The sequence below is a fragment of the Nipponia nippon genome, unplaced genomic scaffold (genome assembly GCF_047370975.1).
Source record: "Nipponia nippon isolate SJK-2023a ecotype South Korea unplaced genomic scaffold, ASM4737097v1 scaffold_26, whole genome shotgun sequence".
Classification (NCBI taxonomy): Eukaryota; Metazoa; Chordata; class Aves; order Pelecaniformes; family Threskiornithidae; genus Nipponia; species Nipponia nippon.
Genome location: NW_028262343.1, coordinates 2,199,791 through 2,219,728, shown reverse-complemented (window position 1 = coordinate 2,219,728; position 19,938 = coordinate 2,199,791). Strand labels below are relative to the sequence as shown.

General features: G+C 43.9%; 1 protein-coding gene across 1 annotated transcript in view; it reads left to right on the top strand.

The window, feature by feature from the left end:
- The first annotated feature begins 218 nt into the window (after positions 1-218).
- Positions 219-19,938, top strand: part of LOC148055148 (tubulin-specific chaperone A-like) — a 63,638-nt gene continuing 43,918 nt past the window's right edge. The window contains exon 1 of the mRNA XM_087762517.1: positions 219-409. Coding sequence (XP_087618643.1) covers positions 357-409 — 53 coding nt within the window. The 5' untranslated portion in view covers positions 219-356. The remainder of the gene's footprint in view (positions 410-19,938) is intronic.

Here is a 19,938-nt window from a genome sequence, read left to right as displayed (position 1 = left end):
TAACTCCTATTGCTGCATCTGAGGGTGGATTCAGACTTTTTTTGCGTGTGTGCTTATGAAGAAATGGTGAATTACACTTGGCCGCTCAAGGGGCGTCTCAGCCCCGCGCAGGTTACTGCGCGCCCGCGGAGTCCGCCCGCACCCGGCCCGGCCCTCGCTGGTCGCTATGGGGACGCCTCCACCGGGCGGGGGAGGGAGGGGTGCGGAGCCCCGCTCCCGCTCCCGCTCCCGCTCCCGCTCAGGCTGGCAGCTTGGCGCATGCGCGCAATCGGGCTGTGCAATCACGGCGCTGCGCTGTATCTTCCGTCTCTGAACTGCTAGGGGCCAGTCCGCGCTGTTCCTCCGCTAGCATCGTCATGGCTGACCTGCGCTTGAGGCAGATCAAGATCAAGACCGGCGTCGTAAGGCGGTGAGTGCACGCGGGGGGGGAAGCCGTTGGGGGAGGCTGAGGGCGGTCCCGCCGTTCCTGAGGGGGCGAGCGGGAGTGGGCTCGGCCCTGCTGCGAGCTCTGAGGGCAGTCCCCGTCGCTCTGAGCGGGGAGGGGGCCCTGCTGCCGCCGCGGCTCCCGGGGGCTCCGCCGGGCCGAGCGGAGGAGCTGCGAGCGGAGGAGCTGCGAGCGGAGCTTCGTGCGCTGCCGGCCGTGCCTGCTGCGGGGTCTGGAGGTTGTTGTTGCGCTGGGGTGGGGCTGCCGAGGTGTGCTGGAGTGCGGCTGTGGCACAAGTTCTGCCATGGCTACCGGTTTCTTCTTGCGCACCGTCGTCAGGAAAAGGCCTTTCTTTCCCGAGATCGCAATTAAATGGGGGGTTTTGTCACGCTGCCCCGTCAGTGTACAGGGCAATCTCGCCGCATACCTTGCAGAGGCAGGAAGTCTTACCTGTTTTACCAAGACAAATGTTGAATGGGTTATTTCTGATTCGATAGTTCATACTGCAAAACCGATGGTAAGTTCAACACCCGAGTCTCGGTTTTGTCTAGGTTTAACACAGTCTTCGTTTTTAAGAAAATCTGCAGTTTATCTATCTGAATCCCTCTTATTATGACTGTAAGCACAAGGCTTTGACATTAAATATTTGGTCACAGTGGGGTTTATTAACGCTTCACCCTACAAAGACTGCACTGACTTAGGCAGAGACAGGAATTAGTATGTATGCTGGATCAGGAGGTTAAATAGTCCAGTTTTGTACAATCAACTTTGTATTATGACTTATTTAAATTCAGTTAGTAAAAGACTAACAGCAAAATGGGTACACTTTCTAATACCTGATTAGCTTTTAAGGATTGGACTTCAAGACTAGAAAAGTAAAATGGATACAAGTTTATCATTATGTTTATGCTAGATAAAGACACTTTGAGTTCTCATAAAAAAACCCAAACAAACTAAAACTCAAAATGGGGAGCAGTTCTCAAGTACTGCTGCAAGCAAGAAATTGATTATATGATTGTAAGGTCCTGTTTCCTGTCACTCTGCAGGGCATGCAAATAATGAACTTGTGTGTTATTTTTAAGCTAGAAAATTTTAGTGTGGTCTGATTGAGCAGCTTGGTGACTGCTTCTTGCTTTGGGTCCCTTTCATGACCTGTGTTACAGTTACTGGCTTTGCTGGACAGGAACATTGTAAATATTCTCTTTGCATTTGTAAGTGAATGGTAGTTTGTGTCAGTTTTTGTAGACAAAGTATTCTGAGGTGTGGGAGAAGTACATTTACATAGGTTAACATTTTTTTTCAGTCTCTGTATTCTTTCTGTCAGCCAAAAATATAATTTATTGGTGTCTAGACACTTTTTAGAAAACTGTTGTATCTACGTATTGGGTTTGCATGGCAAGGTTTGTTAGTGGAGGAGGGGGCTACAGGGGTGGTTTTTGTGAGAAGATGCCAGAAGCTTCCCTCATGTCCGATAGAGCCAATGCCAGCTGACTCCAAGACAGACCTGCCGCTGGCCAAAGCTGAGCCAATCAGCGATGGTGGTAACAGCCTCTGTGATAACATATTTAAGAAGGGGAAAAAACTGCTGCACAACAGCAGCCAGGAGAGAGGAGGGAGAATATGTGAGAGAAACAACCCTGCAGACACCAAGGTCAGTGAAGAAGGAGGGGGAGGAGGTGCTCCAGGCACCAGAGCAGAGATTCCCCTGCAGCCTGTGGTGAAGACCATGGTGAGGCAGGCTGTCCCCTTGCAGCCCATGGAGGTCCACAGTAGAGCAGATACCCACCTGCAGCCCATGGAGGACCCCATGCTAGAGCAGTCCATTCCTGAAGGGCTGTGCCCTGTAGAAAGGACCCACATTGGAGAAGTTTATGGAGGACTGTCTCCCGTGGGAGAGACCCCACGCTGGAGCAGGGAAAGAGTGTGAGGAGTCCTCCCCCTGAGGAGGAAGGAGTGGTGCGATGAACTGACTGCAACCCCCATTCCCCATCCCCCTGTGCCACTCGGGGGGAGGAGGTAGAGAGAAAATTGGTTGTGAAGTTGAGCCCGGGAAGAAGGGGGGGGGGGGGGGAAGGTGTTTTAAGATTTGTTTTTATTTCTCATTATCCTACTCTGACTTTTGATTGGCAATAAATTAAATTAATTTCCCCAAGTCGAGTCTTTTTTGCCCATGATGGTAATTGCTGAGTGATCTCCCTGTCCTTATCTCAACCCGTGAGCCTTTTGTCGTAGTTTTCTCCCCCTGTCCAGCTGAGGAGTGGGAGTGATAGAGCAGCTTGGTAGGCACCTGGCATCCAGCCAGGGTCAACCCACCACAATCTAATAAGACACAGTTTTACTTTTGTAGAATTTGTAATTTGTGGAAGTTTCTGTACTGGCTTATTGCTGCTGTTTGATGGTTTTACTGAGAGAACTGTGTGGTAATACTGAACAGCACTTCAGATGACCATTGCTTAATAATAAATCATCACAAAAGTTACCTGAACAAGCTTTTTTCCTCATGTTTATAGACTGGGAAACAGAGAGGGAAACTCTACATTAGACAATGAACAACTGTGTGGAGATTCCAGTCAGAGCTGGTGCAGGCCTGCACGTTCACGTGGTGAATGCTGTACCATGTGGCTGTGTCCCCCTGGACCTGGAAGTGGTTTAATCATGCTAGCGTGGAGCTAGCTCAGTGTCTGTATACCACTGTTCTTAGTGCTTCCAACTCTGAGATTAGCTTGCATGTTCTTCATCTGAATTTCTCTGCTGCTGCAGTTTAAGTGAGTCTGAGAGCTGAGAACAAGAGATTAGAAGTTAGTAGTAGCAATTTCTTTACTGCTTAGTGTGGCTCTTCTGTTTGTTCACTTGATTTATGGAACCGCATGAATGCTGTTACAAGTTTGTTGCATCCCAGTTAGAGAGTAGGTTGCTTAAATTCCCACTGAATATTAGTTCAGTTACAATGATACTAACACAGTTCAAATTATATACAGTCAAAATTAATAGACACAAAGGTTCTAATGTTTCTACTTTGTTTCTAATAGCACCCTTTCCCTGATCTTATACTCACCTTTTTGCTGGCCCTCTAGGTCCTAAGGCCACTGGCTAAATTTGGTAATGGGGAGGGGACAAATTCAAGCAAGTCATCAGTATCTCAAATCCTTTGCTGAGGGGAGTATGATATTGATGGTTTTGTGCTTCTCCGAGTCTGCATATAAAAACGCATATAAAAATCCACATCTTAGTTTTTCTTCATTGTTTTGCACTTCACACTTTATCTGAATTTACTGTATGTGGTGTTTTGCATCTGTTAAATAGTTTTTCTTTGTTATCCTAAAACTGGTTTTACCCATCTCTCAGGGTTGCATTTCTTTGATGACCAGTACTTGACTATTGGTGAGTTGTTTATAGCACTGGGGCATTTCAGCATCTTCCTGTGCCTGTGTTTTCAAGGGCTCTGCTATCACCCCGTGCTCCTGCTCTCATCAGATTTGATCATTTATGCTGCATTTTTATTCTAAGTCAGAGATAGCTCATTCTTGTTAGTAACAAAAAAATCAATACAGCAGTGTTATACCACATGATTGTACAAAGCTGAGCAAAAACTAAAACAAAGTAGGTAATTGTTACCTAATCATAATAGCAGTTACAGTTAAACAAGTAAAAGAAAGCTCTAGGCTGTCCGAGACAAGTCTGGGCAAAGTCTGACTATTCCTGAGAACTATTTTGTGAGCCTAATAAAAATCCTGTGGCCTCTTAAAAACCATACTTTATAAATTACATTATGTTTCAGGGGCACTGTATAGGTGGGCATTCCTCTGAGGTGAAACAATTGCCAGTTGTGACAGGAGAAGACTTGGTGTTGGTCCATGGTGGTTTAAGCTAATATAAATCTGAGCTGCTGTGTTACAGCCTCCTGTCCGGCACAAGGACTTAGGTGGTCACATATCTGTATATTTCAGGGAGCTGATTCACTGAAAAATAACCCGGACTTAAAAAGAAAAAGTTATTTTGAAGGATGAGACCTGCCTGGACCAGCTTACCATGCTGCTGTATATGTTTCAGGGCTAATACAGAGAAAGTGATGAAAACATCTGGGGAAATTATACAAGTGGAGTCAGCAGGATTCAGATTTGCTTTTGAAGAATAGCTGTGTGAATAAGCAAGTAAACGGCTTGTGCTTGTTGTGTGATAACAATATGCACATCTACAGTTACTCTGCAGCAGCTGGCATACTGTAAGTGAAAGTAACTTTAAAAAAAATAAAATTCTTACACTCCCTGTGGGGGAGATGATACAGCAACGGCTTCCACTTCTGTGACAGTTGCACATAAATGCAAGAAGAGGTGTGGCTCTGTCCCACTCCACCCTTCCTTCTCCAACTAGAAGCTTAGTTCTGTACTCTGTGCTACAGTGGGTGTGCATGTGACTTGAGTCAACTTAGGAATGTTAATATTGTCCTCTCATTTGGGACTATAGCAACAATATCAGTATTTATTCCTAGTGTGTGAGAGGATGCACATAGAGGCTTATTAAATATGCCATAAAGTGACTGACTTAACATTTCAATTAATTTTCCTTATTTTTTTCTGAATTTGCAGTTTAGAAAAGTGCATTGAATTTAGCCTGTAATACTGATTTTCAGGCACATTCAATGCTCAGGCTATAAGAGTATATAAAAAAAGATAAGGGTCAAGAACCATTAGGATGTATTGAACTTTTTCAACACTTAATTAAAAAAAAAGACAAATTATCTGCTGTAGCCCATTCTTTTCTCTCATCAGTTATCTAACTTATAACCTTTCAAACTAAGAACAAAGCACCTGTTTAATGTAGGATTATTTTTTTTAACTGTATATCATATGTTCTTTGTGTACCCCTCGAGAGACTATACTGCAGATTGTGGATACTTTACTTACTTTCATGCTTCTTACACTGTTATATATCAATGAAAGAAATTTGAATGAGGAAGGGGCAGAATCTTTTGGCTTTTCTGACAAATCTGATAGCCATGCTCTTGGTGATTGCATAATTTGATTAATCAGTCTTTCAAAAAAGTAGATTTGATTAGCATGAATAATAATGTTTGCTGTACTTGTGGCTTATGTCCTAAAAAGCGATGCTTCTGTTTAATCACTTAAAAGTAAGGATCAGAGATAACATTGGCCCATTGCTTGATGAGGTCAGTCACCTCACAAATAGGGACATAGACAAAGCAGAGACATTTAATGCCTTCTTCGCCTCTGTCTTTAACACCGATGATGGGCCCTGGGACCCCCGGAGCCCTGTGTTGGAAGACCGTGACTGGGGGGGGGGGCACGCTATAAACTCCCAGCCGACCCTGAATGCACAGACATAAGTCTATGGGGTCCAATGGGATTCATCCCAGGGTACTGAAATCACTGGCCGATGTCATTGTGGGATCTCTCTCCATTATTTTTCAATGGTCTTGGGAGTCTAGAGAGGTCCCAGTCGACTAGAAGCTGGCAAATGTTGTCCCAGGTTTCAAGAAGGGTAAGAAGGAAGACCTTGGTAATTACAGGCCTGTCAGTCTCACTTCAGTGCCTGGTAAAACTATGGAGAAGTGTGGGAATAAATGAAGCTGTGTTTGAGTGTATATCTATCACTATATGGACGACATTTTACTAGCAGGCCCCACGAACACCATGGTGCGTGAAGCACTACCTGTTTTAAAATATGCATCGCAAAGCAAAGGACTGCAAATCGCACCAGAAAAAAAATCAAATGGAAGCACCATGGAAAAAACAGTTGCCACGCATGGACTGGGTTCTCCTTTTACACAATCCCTGCTACGGGGAATATTTACAAATGAAATAGTACCATTTGATATATGCACGCTTACTAATCTTATATTGACCCCAACGCAAAAGGTGATCTTTGAAAGCACCTGGCGTACCGCCTGCCAAAACGCCACAATTATCAATATGCAGCGACAACAAGGCGACCCTTTACAAGGGGCAGGACTCCCATGACTTATGGGGGATCCGCCGCTAAATCACCCAACGTTACAGGCACGATTACGACCAGAGATATTAGCACAAGGCAGAGACCTTGCTTTACAGGCATTACTAAAAGTGCCAAATGCCGGAAGAGCTACAAAATCATTTACATTAATAAAGCAAGGGACAGGAGAGGGATATATCTCATTCTTAGATCGTCTTAAAGAGGCTTTGGAAAAACAAGTTGAAAATGCAGAAGCAAGAGAGGTCCTGCTCTTAAAATTAGCCTTTCAAAATGCGAATACGGACTGTAAAAAAGTGCTTTTGCCTCTAAAAAATCCCTCCTTAATGGACGTGATAGAAGCTACCCAGAAGGTGGGGTCAATGTCCCATAATATGGAAGCATTAGCTACAGCTTTTGCCACCGCAATGAAAGTACAGAAATCATGTTTCTCCTGTGGTAAAACTGGACATTTTAAAAGAGATTGCCCACAACTAAGAAAAAGAGATACGACGAGCTCTAAACAGATATGGACTTGAAATAGCCCCTGAAAAAGTGCAAAAAACTGAGCCTTGGAAATATCTGGGCTGGAAAATCTTGCAACGAACAATTGAACCTGCAAAAGCAAAAAGGGGGACTGCCAGGAGCCACTCCAGCAGACACACTAAGTAAAGCCGTGTATGTGTTAAACTACCTGAATATGTCTGAAAATAATATTCCTGTTATTATCTCTCATTTTATGTCTCTTAAAAAAAAAAAGATTTAATAGCCCCCCCCCCCCGAGGGCTTGATTGGAGTCGGCGGCCTTTCTCAAACCTTTCAAAGCACCCACCTGCTCAATATCAATACCCAAGAAGGGTCTACATTTACTGTACGGCCATATGTGACAAATTTGCCCATGAGCCTGTTGGGGCGAGACGTAATGTCCCAATGCGGCTTCACCTTAAATTGCCCTGAAAATTTTCAGTAGCGGCCATTGATGAGCGACCGACAATGAAACTTATTTGGAAAAAAGAAACACCCATTTGGATAGATCAATGGCCGCTCCCCAAAGAAAAGGTCGCTGCCCTTCAAGAACTGGTCAAAGAACAACTTCAACAAGGACATATCACTCCTACAACCAGCCCCTGGAATTCTCCTGTATTTGTTATAAAAAAGAAGAGTGGAAAATGGCGACTGCTACATGACTTGAGACAAATAAACGAAGCTATGGAAGAAATGGGAGCGCTCCAACCCGGCTTGCCCTCGCCAACAATGATACCCCGAAATTGGGACATAATCATAGTAGACTTAAAAGACTGCTTCTTTACTATCCCACTACATCCTACGGATGCACCGCGTTTTGCGTTTTCGGTACCAAAAATTAACCGAGGCGAGCCAATGGATAGATACCACTGGACTGTCCTGCCTCAAGGGATGAAGAATTCTCCAACAATCTGTCAAACATATGTGGCTAAAGCCATACGTCCTGTACGACTAAAATTCCCGGAAATGTATATCTATCACTATGTGGACGACATTTTACTAGCAGGCCCCACGAACACCATGGTGCGTGAAGCACTACCTGTTTTAAAATATGCATCGCAAAGCAAAGGACTGCAAATCGCACCAGAAAAAAAATCAAACGGAAGCACCATGGAAATATCTTGGGTGGAAAATCTTACAACAAAGTATCCAACCCCAAAATGTGATCATTTCAGCAGACATAAAAACCTTGAATGATGTACAAAAACTATTGGGAAACATAAATTGGATTAGAGCGCAGTGTGGTATTGATAACTGTAGTAAAGATAAGGGCTGGCGACCGGAAGATCACGCACTGTACGGAAAGAGTTAAGGGTCGACCCCCCTTGTCTCCGCCCCTTATAACATGACACGCCTACTGCTGGGGGTATAAAGGTAAACTACTGCGCAATAAACATTGAAGCTGAACACCCACACTGTGTGCGCTGACTGTTCCTTCCCCAGCCCGGGTCGGCTGGAGATCCGCCGGTATAACCTTGATATGTAACGAACGCTACAGATAACTACACATTAACACCCTTATTTGAGCTACTTAAAGGAGATACCGATATTAACGCACCACGCCAATGGACGACCGAAGCAAAAAATGCACTGAGAATCATAAATGAAAAACTCTCACTGCAGCAATGTCACCGACAACTTGAAAATTTACCCATACAATTATATATCTGCAACCAAAAACAACAGCCTCTAGCAACCATCGGACAATGGGAGAACAGAGGAATAGACCCTCTCATAATGTTGGAATGGGTGTTTTTGCCACATCAACCTGCAAAAACCCTGGCTACTCGTATCGAAATGTTCGCCGCCTTGATAAAAAAGGGCAGAGAACGAATTGTAGAAATGGCTGGAGAAGAGCCTCATCTCATTGTCCTTCCTGTCGTAAAGGACTACTTAGACTGGTGCTTACAAAATAGTCTAGAACTTCAAATGGCCTTAGCAGGGTTTAGTGGAAGAATTGATACTCATCACCCCCCTCATAAAATGTTCACCTCTTACAATAATGTAAAAATTGAAGAGGCGCCACTATACCAGTGGCAACCGGTTAAGGGTCAAACGGTGTTCACCAATGGCTCAGGGAAAACAGGAAAAGCAGGCATCACATGGCAAAAAGAAGGTCAATGGCAACACAAAATAGAACAAATTGAGGGTTCACCTCAATTAGTCGAGTTGCACGCCATTACCATGGCTTTTAGAGAATGGCCTCTAACTCCACTAAATATTGTATCAGACTCGCTATATGCTGTAGGAATTGTGCAACGCATTGAAAGGGCACAACTAAAACATATACTGAAAGAAGCCTTGTTTTTGAAGTTTAAGGAGCTATTATTCTTAATAGAACAACGAAAACATCCCTATTGTGTAATCCACATTAGAAGCCATACAAACTTACCCGGGTTCTTTACAGAAGGAAATGCACGAGCCGATTACCTAACGAACATTGCATTACATACCCCAGTACCAAACACACTTTCTCAAGCATCAATTTTTCCACCAATCTGCCAAAGCTCTTGTGAAACAATTTGCAATCTCTATGGGGGATGCAAAACTCGTTGTGCAAACATGTCCAGACTGTCAACAACAACCATCCCGCCCACTGTTTGCGACAAACCCTAGGGGACTCTCCTCCCTTCAGCTCTGGCAAACTGACGTGACTCGTGTACCCGACTTTGGTCGGCAGAGATATGTTCACGGTTCCATAGATACCTACTCCCATGCAATCTGGGCCACTGCAATGACAGGTGAAACTAGCCGGCACGTACAAAGCCACTTCCGAGCTGCCTTTGCAGCGCTTGGTATTCCAAAAGAAATAAAAACAGGTAATGGCCCGGCATATGTCAGCCATGCGACACAAAAATTTTTCCACACATGGGGTATCACTCATAAGACAGGGATACCCCATTCCCCCACAGGGCAAGCTATCATAGAACGTGCACACAGAACCTTAAAAACTCTATTGCAAAAACAAAAAGAGGGGGAAGCTCGGGAATCTCCCCAAAACAGATTAGGAAAAGCTATATATGTACTAAACCATTTATCGCTGCCTTTTCAACATGAAGATGTCACACCCATAGTCAAACATTTTAAAGCTATGGAGTCGGGAATGGCACATATATCACAGGAGAAGGCGATGGTAATGATGAAAAATTTAAATACTGGGTGTTGGGAAGGGCCATATCGGCTACTAACTTGGGGTCGAGGGTATGCTTGTGTCTCAACAGATGTAGGACCTGAGTGGGTACCTGCAAGGTGCGTAAGACCGGCTCTTGCATCGGATAACAGGAACGAGCAGCAGAAGACACTGAACTCTGAGAAGACTGATGGGGAATGACTTATCAGATAACTCCGAATTAATCCATAAAGCAATCAAAGATTTGAAGGAGGGGGTAGCAAATTACAAGTCAGTGATGGATTTGGTTGGCTGAATCACTTACTAACAAGTTGGGGAATTGGCGGGTGGATAATGTCTCTAATCAAAATGGGTCTTTTCTTGTTACTAATATTTTGTGCTATAATAATGATAGTTTCTTGTCTAGTGTCTTGGGTACAGAAAATGCTACAGAATATGATTAAACAAGCTTTTGTGGTAGAAAAACAAAAAGGGGGAATTGTGGGAATAAATGAGATTGTGTTTGACTTTGACAAGATGCAGCTGTGCCCTTGAGGCTTGTTACAAGCAAGTTTGCGAAAACTTAGAGGCAGCAAAATAAGGAGAAGAGAAAGAAGGCTGAGGGGTGACCTCGTCGCAGTCTACAACTTCCTCAAGAGGGGCAGCGGAGGGGGAGGTGCTGATCCCCTCTCTCTGGTGACCAGCGATAGGACACGTGGAAATGGAATGAAGCTGCATCAGGGGAAGTTCAGACTGGACATTAGGAAAAGGTTCTTCACTGAGAGGGTGGTCGGTCACTGGAACAGGCTCCCCAGGGAAGTGGTCATGGCACCAAGCCTGTCAGAGTTCAAGGAGCGTCTAGACGACACTCTTAGTCACATGGTTAGTTTTTACATAGTCCTGCAAGGAGCAGGGAGTTGGACTCGATGATCCTTATGGATTCCTTCCAACTTGAGATATTCTATGATTCTAAATAGCTTCATTAGTAATTTTATTTCACCTTGGCTCTTGACTAATGATTTCTTATGTATTCCTAGAGAAAAAAAGTAGTCTTTCTAAACTTAATTCCTGGAATCTCCAATCACATCAGGGCCACCACAGAAGTACAGGAAATCATTGAAATAACATAGAAACAGCAGTTGCTAGTTTTGTCTCCCAATTGGCTTTCTTACTGGCATGCTCTGGTCTAAGTCAGATGCTGCATGTCACTCCCGTTTTCCAGCCACCCATTTGTCCTGGTTTCAGCTGGGATAGAGTTAATTTTCTTCTTAGTAGCTGGTATAGTGCTGTGTTTTGGGTTTAGGATGAGAACAATGTCGATAACACACTGATGTTATGGTTCTTGCTAAGTAGTGCTAAGCTGTTGCTAAGTAGTGCTTACACTGGTCAAGGACTTTTCAGCTTCCCATGCTCAGCTGGGTGCACGGGATGGGGGTAGGGTGGGGGGTGGGGGGTGGGGCTGGGAGGGAGCAAAGCTGGGGGGGCTGACCCAGACTGGCCAAAGGGTTATTCCATACCATGATGTCATGCTCAGTATATAAACTGGGGGAAGAAGAAGGAAGGGGGGGGATATTCGGTGTGATGGCGTTTGTCTTCCCAAGTAACCGTTATGTGTGATGGAGCCCTGCTTTCCTGGGGATGGCTGAACACCTGCCTGCCCATGGGAAGTAGTGAATGAATTCCTTGTTTTGCTTTGCTTGCGTGCACAGCTTTTGCTTTACCTTTTTAACTGTTCTTTTTTATTTTACTTCAGTTATTAAACTGTTCTTATCTCAACCCACACGTTTTCTGACTTTCACCCTTCCGATTCTCTCCCCCATCTCACCAAGGGGGGAGTGAGCGAGTGGTTGTGTGGTGCTTAGTTGCTAGCTGGGGTTAAACCACGACAGTCCTTTTTCCACATTCCACCAAGCCTGTCAGAGTTCAAGGAGCCTCTGGATGATGCTCTTAGTCATATGGTTTAGCTTTAGGTAGTCCTGCAAGAAGCAGGGAGTTGGACTCGATGATCCTTATGTGTCCCTTCCAACTTGAGATATTCTATGATTCTGTCATTCAAAATAGTCTTACTCTTAGTAAATCCAAACTCAGACAACCTGCTGGATAGTGAGGAAATTGATTAGGAAATAAAAAACAAACCCACTTTTAAAAATATCTTATACTCATTTCAGATTGGCAATATTTTTAAAATCTACTGCAAACAACGTAAGTTGGGGCATGTGAAAATAGTACTGACATTTGCCCGTAGTTTCAATGTGATTAAATGTGACACCAGTAGATTAGAATGAGACTAATAGGCCAATGTGGGGATGCCAGAAAACAGAGATTTTAAAAGGGGGGAGGTGGAGGAAACACTTCAGAAAATGCTTAAGCTGTTAAGAGGGAGAAATGAAGCACTGTCAGAACCCAGATTTCCCAGTGCCACCTCAGAGGGCTTTTAGAAATTGATGGGCTCAGAGCAAGCTGCTATCTGGTCCAGATGTAAGTACAGAGAAATACAAGAGCAGCTAATTTTATACCACCCACCGATGTGGACCTTTCGTTCCTCTGTGCTTTGATCTAAAGCGGAATCTCTGCTGTCTTGCCTTAGCCCATGCCACAAGGGCAAACCCATGAAACAGTGCTAGGCAATGTGCTGGGAGCACAGTGCAGAAACAGTGATAGAAGCCCCCAGCAGTGCCCAAACCATGTCCCTCTGTGCCATGGGACTTCTGGCACTGAAGATATATCAGGCTAATTCAGACCCAGTGCCATGTCCAGTGAGCCCTCCAGAGCTTCGAAGTGCTGGGGAGTACAGTGCAAAGTGTCCACAGAGCCAGTGAAGTTCAGCAGCATTTGTGATTTCCAGCTCAAACTGTTGGGAGAACAGAGCTCAGCGGTCCCTAGAAGCAGGTCAGTTCAACTGGTGTAATACTGTCCCTAAAGTCATAAACCCCACCAGTCCTGACTGGTTTCTGCACCCATGACAGTTTACAGTGCAAAAAGTCCAGTTACGGAAAACTGACAGAAGCTGCTTTATTTATTTTTAATACCACTGACCTTCCATTTGGTCTGATTTTTTTTTCCCAGTGTTTATAAAGCACGATTTTCACTAAGCTGTGATAAGATGATCTTTGCTTAGGTGAGTAACACTGCCCTAGAGAACCCTGTCAGACACTGAGCATTCAACCTTGAGAGGCAACAAGAGAAGGTAAAAAGGGGCCTGGGCTGGGAAACTGGAAGGTATCTCATGAAATATGCCCTGGCTGGCAATGGAGCATTAGGGTGCAAGTAACTGATAGGAATAGTGGCCTGAACATCTCTTGGTGCAATCAAGAATTGGGCTGGGGTGGAGAGGTCTCAAGAAGCAATGGAGTTATTCCTTACAGCTTGAAGGCTCCAGATTATATAGACACAAAACCTTCAGGGCAGTTTCCTCCGTTACAACCCCAGGCTTAGGCAAATCCCACTTTTTGGAGGCAGGACCATAGGCACAAGTGCTGACCTGGCTCCATGCACAGAATTTTGCATGTACAAAAGCATCCACCTGCATGTTTTCTGAACACAAGATGGCTTTGAAGGCAAGGCTTATAAAATGAAGCGTTTAAATGAGCTAAGGGCAGAGCCAGACACAGGCACTACAGGCCTCCCTGCAGGTACGCTTGGGGAGAAGGAAAAGGAAGAGGAAAGGAGTCAGCTGCTGTAACAGGCACAGTGGTGCTGGGAAGTAGAGAGCTTGATGACAGGAAGGGAAGATGGGGAGAGAAGAAAAAATGGTTTGAGGGTGGGAGATGGCAGGCACCCTGGTTTGTGGGAGAAGTGATTATGCAGCTGGTTTGCGACAGCAGAGTTTGTGCAACATGGATAGTGAAGAAAAGAGTGCAGGAAAGGGGGGGGACAGAATGTGGTGCAGATGCTCCCTCCTCTGCATGCTATCTTATAAATATCAGTGGTGTCTTGGGTACAGAAAATGCTACAGAATATGATTAAACAAGCTTTTGTGGTAGAAAAACAAAAAGGGGGAATTGTGGGAATAAATGAGATTGTGTTTGACTTTGACGAGATGCAGCTGTGCCCTTGAGGCTTGTTACAAACAAGTTTGCGAAAACTTAGAGGCAGCAAAATAAGGATATGTTTCTGAAAGAGGAAAGTCGCGTGCACCAACTTGAAGAACCAATAAGCAGCGCGGAAGAGACGCGTGAACGTAAGACAGTAACCAATGAAATAAGTCTTGCTTGCTCGTGAACACTAGATCATATTATAAAAGGGATAGATTGTAAAAATAAAGGGTCTTCGCTTGTCTTCGCCTGAACTCATATGCGGAGTCCGTGTCTCATTCCCTTCAATTAAACTAATTATCTGGATTGGTGACTATGTATGCCACAGATGTTAATTCAGACAGCACTGTGTAAATGCAAGTGCACTCTTTTCTCAACTGGTTCACATAAAGCAGTTTTTATGTGGGACAGAGACTAAGTTAATAAGTCCAAAAGACTGAAGCAGCCTTCAAATGCAGGACCAACTTGGGACTTTCTGTATCCGATCCTCATGCCAGGAGCACTACAGAAGGTACTTAAGACGCATCTAACAAGCTCTGGACCACAACCACCACATTTGGCTAGCAATGAACCCAAGTTTACAGGCTGGGCTGTTAAGACTCTAGGACTGAGCTGGTGACAACCCCAGACAACAGCTGCACAATGCTCCTGCACTCTGAAATGGGTTATTTAATTTAGATACAGAGTCAGCTTGTATCCGACAGTGCATGCAATATATTCACCCCACCTGAATCCCTGCACTCTTCAATGTCCAGTGTAAACATTAAATAACTTAATCATGCTGACTCAGTATAGCTGAGGAGCTCTGCAGATCATTCCTCAATACTCATACAATATAGGATATCCCAGCCCTTTCCATTAATTGAGCTAACAAGCAGTTGTTGCATACAATCTTCTAATTATAATGAGAATAAAGGAGACATAAGTTTCTTGTCAATATATTGATGGTAAGAATCAAGGTTGGTGCTCACAGCTAATCAGAAACAAGCAAGAAAGTGACCATAATTCATATGGTGGAGAGAAGACTGAGAAAATTTGTGATTTACACCAGAAATAGCAAATTTATTGAGTAACCAAAAAAATTAACTAGTTTTATTCTGTGCTTGAATTAGCAATAGTCACCATACAACAAAAGGAATAACTGCATTCTCTGCAATACTTCATACTTCACACTTCACTTGCACAAAATGTATGCTGAACTTGAAAGGGTTAAAGCCAAGATAGACAAAGCCACTGCATCAAAATGCCTCCTGAAAAGCCTAGGGGCAAGGAGGATATTTTAAATATCTTAGTCACTTAACTAAACAAAAGAAAGGCCTTTGTGATTTAGAGAGTAGTTAGAATGGTTGTAAGATAAGGGGGCTCCGGGATAATCCCATCTCAGACAACTGGGCCTTGGGAGAACAAATGCATGGAAGATAGGAGGTCACAAAAGAATGACAACAGCAGCCTCGAAGGACACCGTTTACGTGATCCTTAGGACTGAGTTTGCGCAGAAGCAAAGGTCAATCGGCGAGCACAGTGAAGAAGACTACGAGCCTTCATCTGAAGACCCCAAAGACCACCACGGGAGACGACTGCGCATGCGGGTCGGACATTTGCATATGTTAATAAGTTCCAGGAAATCTCATGTTTATGTAAATGAATTCTCGGAAATCCTGTGAATATGTAGGATTTTACAGTATATAATCTCTGAAAGTCCACCAAATCGGTGGAGCACTTATGGTGGAGAATCCCCAGTGCTGCCCAGCACTGCAATAAAGGATACCTGCTTAATAGTAACTTTGTTGCTATTGAGTTTCATTTCAGGGACTCTCTGAATACTCCGTTTCTCCCTTGGGGGGATTCAGACTGTGAGGAGAAGCATCCGTGAATTTTTGTATCAAACTCACCAGTAAAATAATTAAATTTAAAATAATTGGTTTCTTTAAAAATATAAATGTAAACAAGTTTTGTGTAACTTGCAGAATTTTCTGTGCTTTGGAGTAAAAAATAATAATAATAACAAAAACCCCACAGTGTAAGTTGCTTGGCAATGTGAGGATATTTTAGAGAGAAAAAACAGTATCAATACCAGTGCTACAGGCAAAAGAACATCTTCGGAAGATTCCATAGTTTTAGAAAGGTGTTTTTAAAAAAGGGCTGCTTCACAAAAATCAATACACTTTCCCCTAGGTTCATGACGTAAAATACTATAATCAAGGTTTGTAGACTTGTAATTATGGTATGTCAGCCAGATTTAAACAAGAGTGTTAAAAGATTGTTAAACTAATATAACTGCAATGCGAATTATCTTAGTCTCATTCTAATCTACTGGTGTCACATTTAATCACATTGAAACTACGGGCAAATGTCAGTACTATTTTCACATGCCCCAACTTACGTTGTTTGCAGTAGATTTTAAAAATATTGCCAATCTGAAATGAGTATAAGATATTTTTAAAAGTGGGTTTGTTTTTTATTTCCTAATCAATTTCCTCACTATCCAGCAGGTTGTCTGAGTTTGGATTTACTAAGAGTAAGACTATTTTGAATGACAGAATCATAGAATATCTCAAGTTGGAAGGGACACATAAGGATCATCGAGTCCAACTCCCTGCTTCTTGCAGGACTACCTAAAGCTAAACCATATGACTAAGAGCATCATCCAGAGGCTCCTTGAACTCTGACAGGCTTGGTGGAATGTGGAAAAAGGACTGTCGTGGTTTAACCCCAGCTAGCAACTAAGCACCACACAACCACTCGCTCACTCCCCCCACCCCAGTGGGATGGGGGAGAGAATCGGAAGGGTGAAAGTCAGAAAACGTGTGGGTTGAGATAAGAACAGTTTAATAACTGAAGTAAAATAAAAAAGAACAGTTAAAAAGGTAAAGCAAAAGCTGTGCACGCAAGCAAAGCAAAACAAGGAATTCATTCACTACTTCCCATGGGCAGGCAGGTGTTCAGCCATCCCCAGGAAAGCAGGGCTCCATCACACATAACGGTTACTTGGGAAGACAAACGCCATCACACCGAATATCCCCCCCCTTCCTTCTTCTTCCCCCAGTTTATATACTGAGCATGACATCATGGTATGGAATAACCCTTTGGCCAGTCTGGGTCAGCCCCCCCAGCTTTGCTCCCTCCCAGCCCCACCCCCCCACCCCCCACCCTACCCCCCATCCCGTGCACCCAGCTGAGCATGGGAAGCTGAAAAGTCCTTGACCAGTGTAAGCACTACTTAGCAACAGCTTAGCACTACTTAGCAAGAACCATAACATCAGTGTGTTATCGACATTGTTCTCATCCTAAACCCAAAACACAGCACTATACCAGCTACTAAGAAGAAAATTAACTCTATCCCAGCTGAAACCAGGACAAATGGGTGGCTGGAAAACGGGAGTGACATGCAGCATCTGACTTAGACCAGAGCATGCCAGTAAGAAAGCCAATTGGGAGACAAAACTAGCAACTGCTGTTTCTATGTTATTTCAATGATTTCCTGTACTTCTGTGGTGGCCCTGATGTGATTGGAGATTCCAGGAATTAAGTTTAGAAAGACTACTTTTTTCTCTAGGAATACATAAGAAATCATTAGTCAAGAGCCAAGGTGAAATAAAATTACTAATGAAGCTATTTAGAATCATAGAATATCTCAAGTTGGAAGGAATCCATAAGGATCATCGAGTCCAACTCCCTGCTCCTTGCAGGACTATGTAAAAACTAACCATGTGACTAAGAGTGTCGTCTAGACGCTCCTTGAACTCTGACAGGCTTGGTGCCATGACCACTTCCCTGGGGAGCCTGTTCCAGTGACCGACCACCCTCTCAGTGAAGAACCTTTTCCTAATGTCCAGTCTGAACTTCCCCTGATGCAGCTTCATTCCATTTCCACGTGTCCTATCGCTGGTCACCAGAGAGAGGGGATCAGCACCTCCCCCTCCGCTGCCCCTCTTGAGGAAGTTGTAGACTGCGACGAGGTCACCCCTCAGCCTTCTTTCTCTTCTCCTTATTTTGCTGCCTCTAAGTTTTCGCAAACTTGCTTGTAACAAGCCTCAAGGGCACAGCTGCATCTTGTCAAAGTCAAACACAATCTCATTTATTCCCACAATTCCCCCTTTTTGTTTTTCTACCACAAAAGCTTGTTTAATCATATTCTGTAGCATTTTCTGTACCCAAGACACTAGACAAGAAACTATCATTATTATAGCACAAAATATTAGTAACAAGAAAAGACCCATTTTGATTAGAGACATTATCCACCCGCCAATTCCCCAACTTGTTAGTAAGTGATTCAGCCAACCAAATCCATCACTGACTTGTAATTTGCTGCCCCCCTCCTTCAAATCTTTGATTGCTTTATGGATTAATTCGGAGTTATCTGATAAGTCATTCCCCATCAGTCTTCTCAGAGTTCAGTGTCTTCTGCTGCTCGTTCCTGTTGTCCGATGCAAGAGCCGGTCTTACGCACCTTGCAGGTACCCACTCAGGTCCTACATCTGTTGAGACACAAGCATACCCTCGACCCCAAGTTAGTAGCCGATATGGCCCTTCCCAACACCCAGTATTTAAATTTTTCATCATTACCATCGCCTTCTCCTGTGATATATGTGCCATTCCCGACTCCATAGCTTTAAAATGTTTGACTATGGGTGTGACATCTTCATGTTGAAAAGGCAGCGATAAATGGTTTAGTACATATATAGCTTTTCCTAATCTGTTTTGGGGAGATTCCCGAGCTTCCCCCTCTTTTTGTTTTTGCAATAGAGTTTTTAAGGTTCTGTGTGCACGTTCTATGATAGCTTGCCCTGTGGGGGAATGGGGTATCCCTGTCTTATGAGTGATACCCCATGTGTGGAAAAATTTTTGTGTCGCATGGCTGACATATGCCGGGCCATTACCTGTTTTTATTTCTTTTGGAATACCAAGCGCTGCAAAGGCAGCTCGGAAGTGGCTTTGTACGTGCCGGCTAGTTTCACCTGTCATTGCAGTGGCCCAGATTGCATGGGAGTAGGTATCTATGGAACCGTGAACATATCTCTGCCGACCAAAGTCGGGTACACGAGTCACGTCAGTTTGCCAGAGCTGAAGGGAGGAGAGTCCCCTAGGGTTTGTCGCAAACAGTGGGCGGGATGGTTGTTGTTGACAGTCTGGACATGTTTGCACAACGAGTTTTGCATCCCCCATAGAGATTGCAAATTGTTTCACAAGAGCTTTGGCAGACTGGTGGAAAAATTGATGCTTGAGAAAGTGTGTTTGGTACTGGGGTATGTAATGCAATGTTCGTTAGGTAATCGGCTCGTGCATTTCCTTCTGTAAAGAACCCGGGTAAGTTTGTATGGCTTCTAATGTGGATTACACAATAGGGATGTTTTCGTTGTTCTATTAAGAATAATAGCTCCTTAAACTTCAAAAACAAGGCTTCTTTCAGTATATGTTTTAGTTGTGCCCTTTCAATGCGTTGCACAATTCCTACAGCATATAGCGAGTCTGATACAATATTTAGTGGAGTTAGAGGCCATTCTCTAAAAGCCATGGTAATGGCGTGCAACTCGACTAATTGAGGTGAACCCTCAATTTGTTCTATTTTGTGTTGCCATTGACCTTCTTTTTGCCATGTGATGCCTGCTTTTCCTGTTTTCCCTGAGCCATTGGTGAACACCGTTTGACCCTTAACCGGTTGCCACTGGTATAGTGGCGCCTCTTCAATTTTTACATTATTGTAAGAGGTGAACATTTTATGAGGGGGGTGATGAGTATCAATTCTTCCACTAAACCCTGCTAAGGCCATTTGAAGTTCTAGACTATTTTGTAAGCACCAGTCTAAGTAGTCCTTTACGACAGGAAGGACAATGAGATGAGGCTCTTCTCCAGCCATTTCTACAATTCGTTCTCTGCCCTTTTTTATCAAGGCGGCGAAC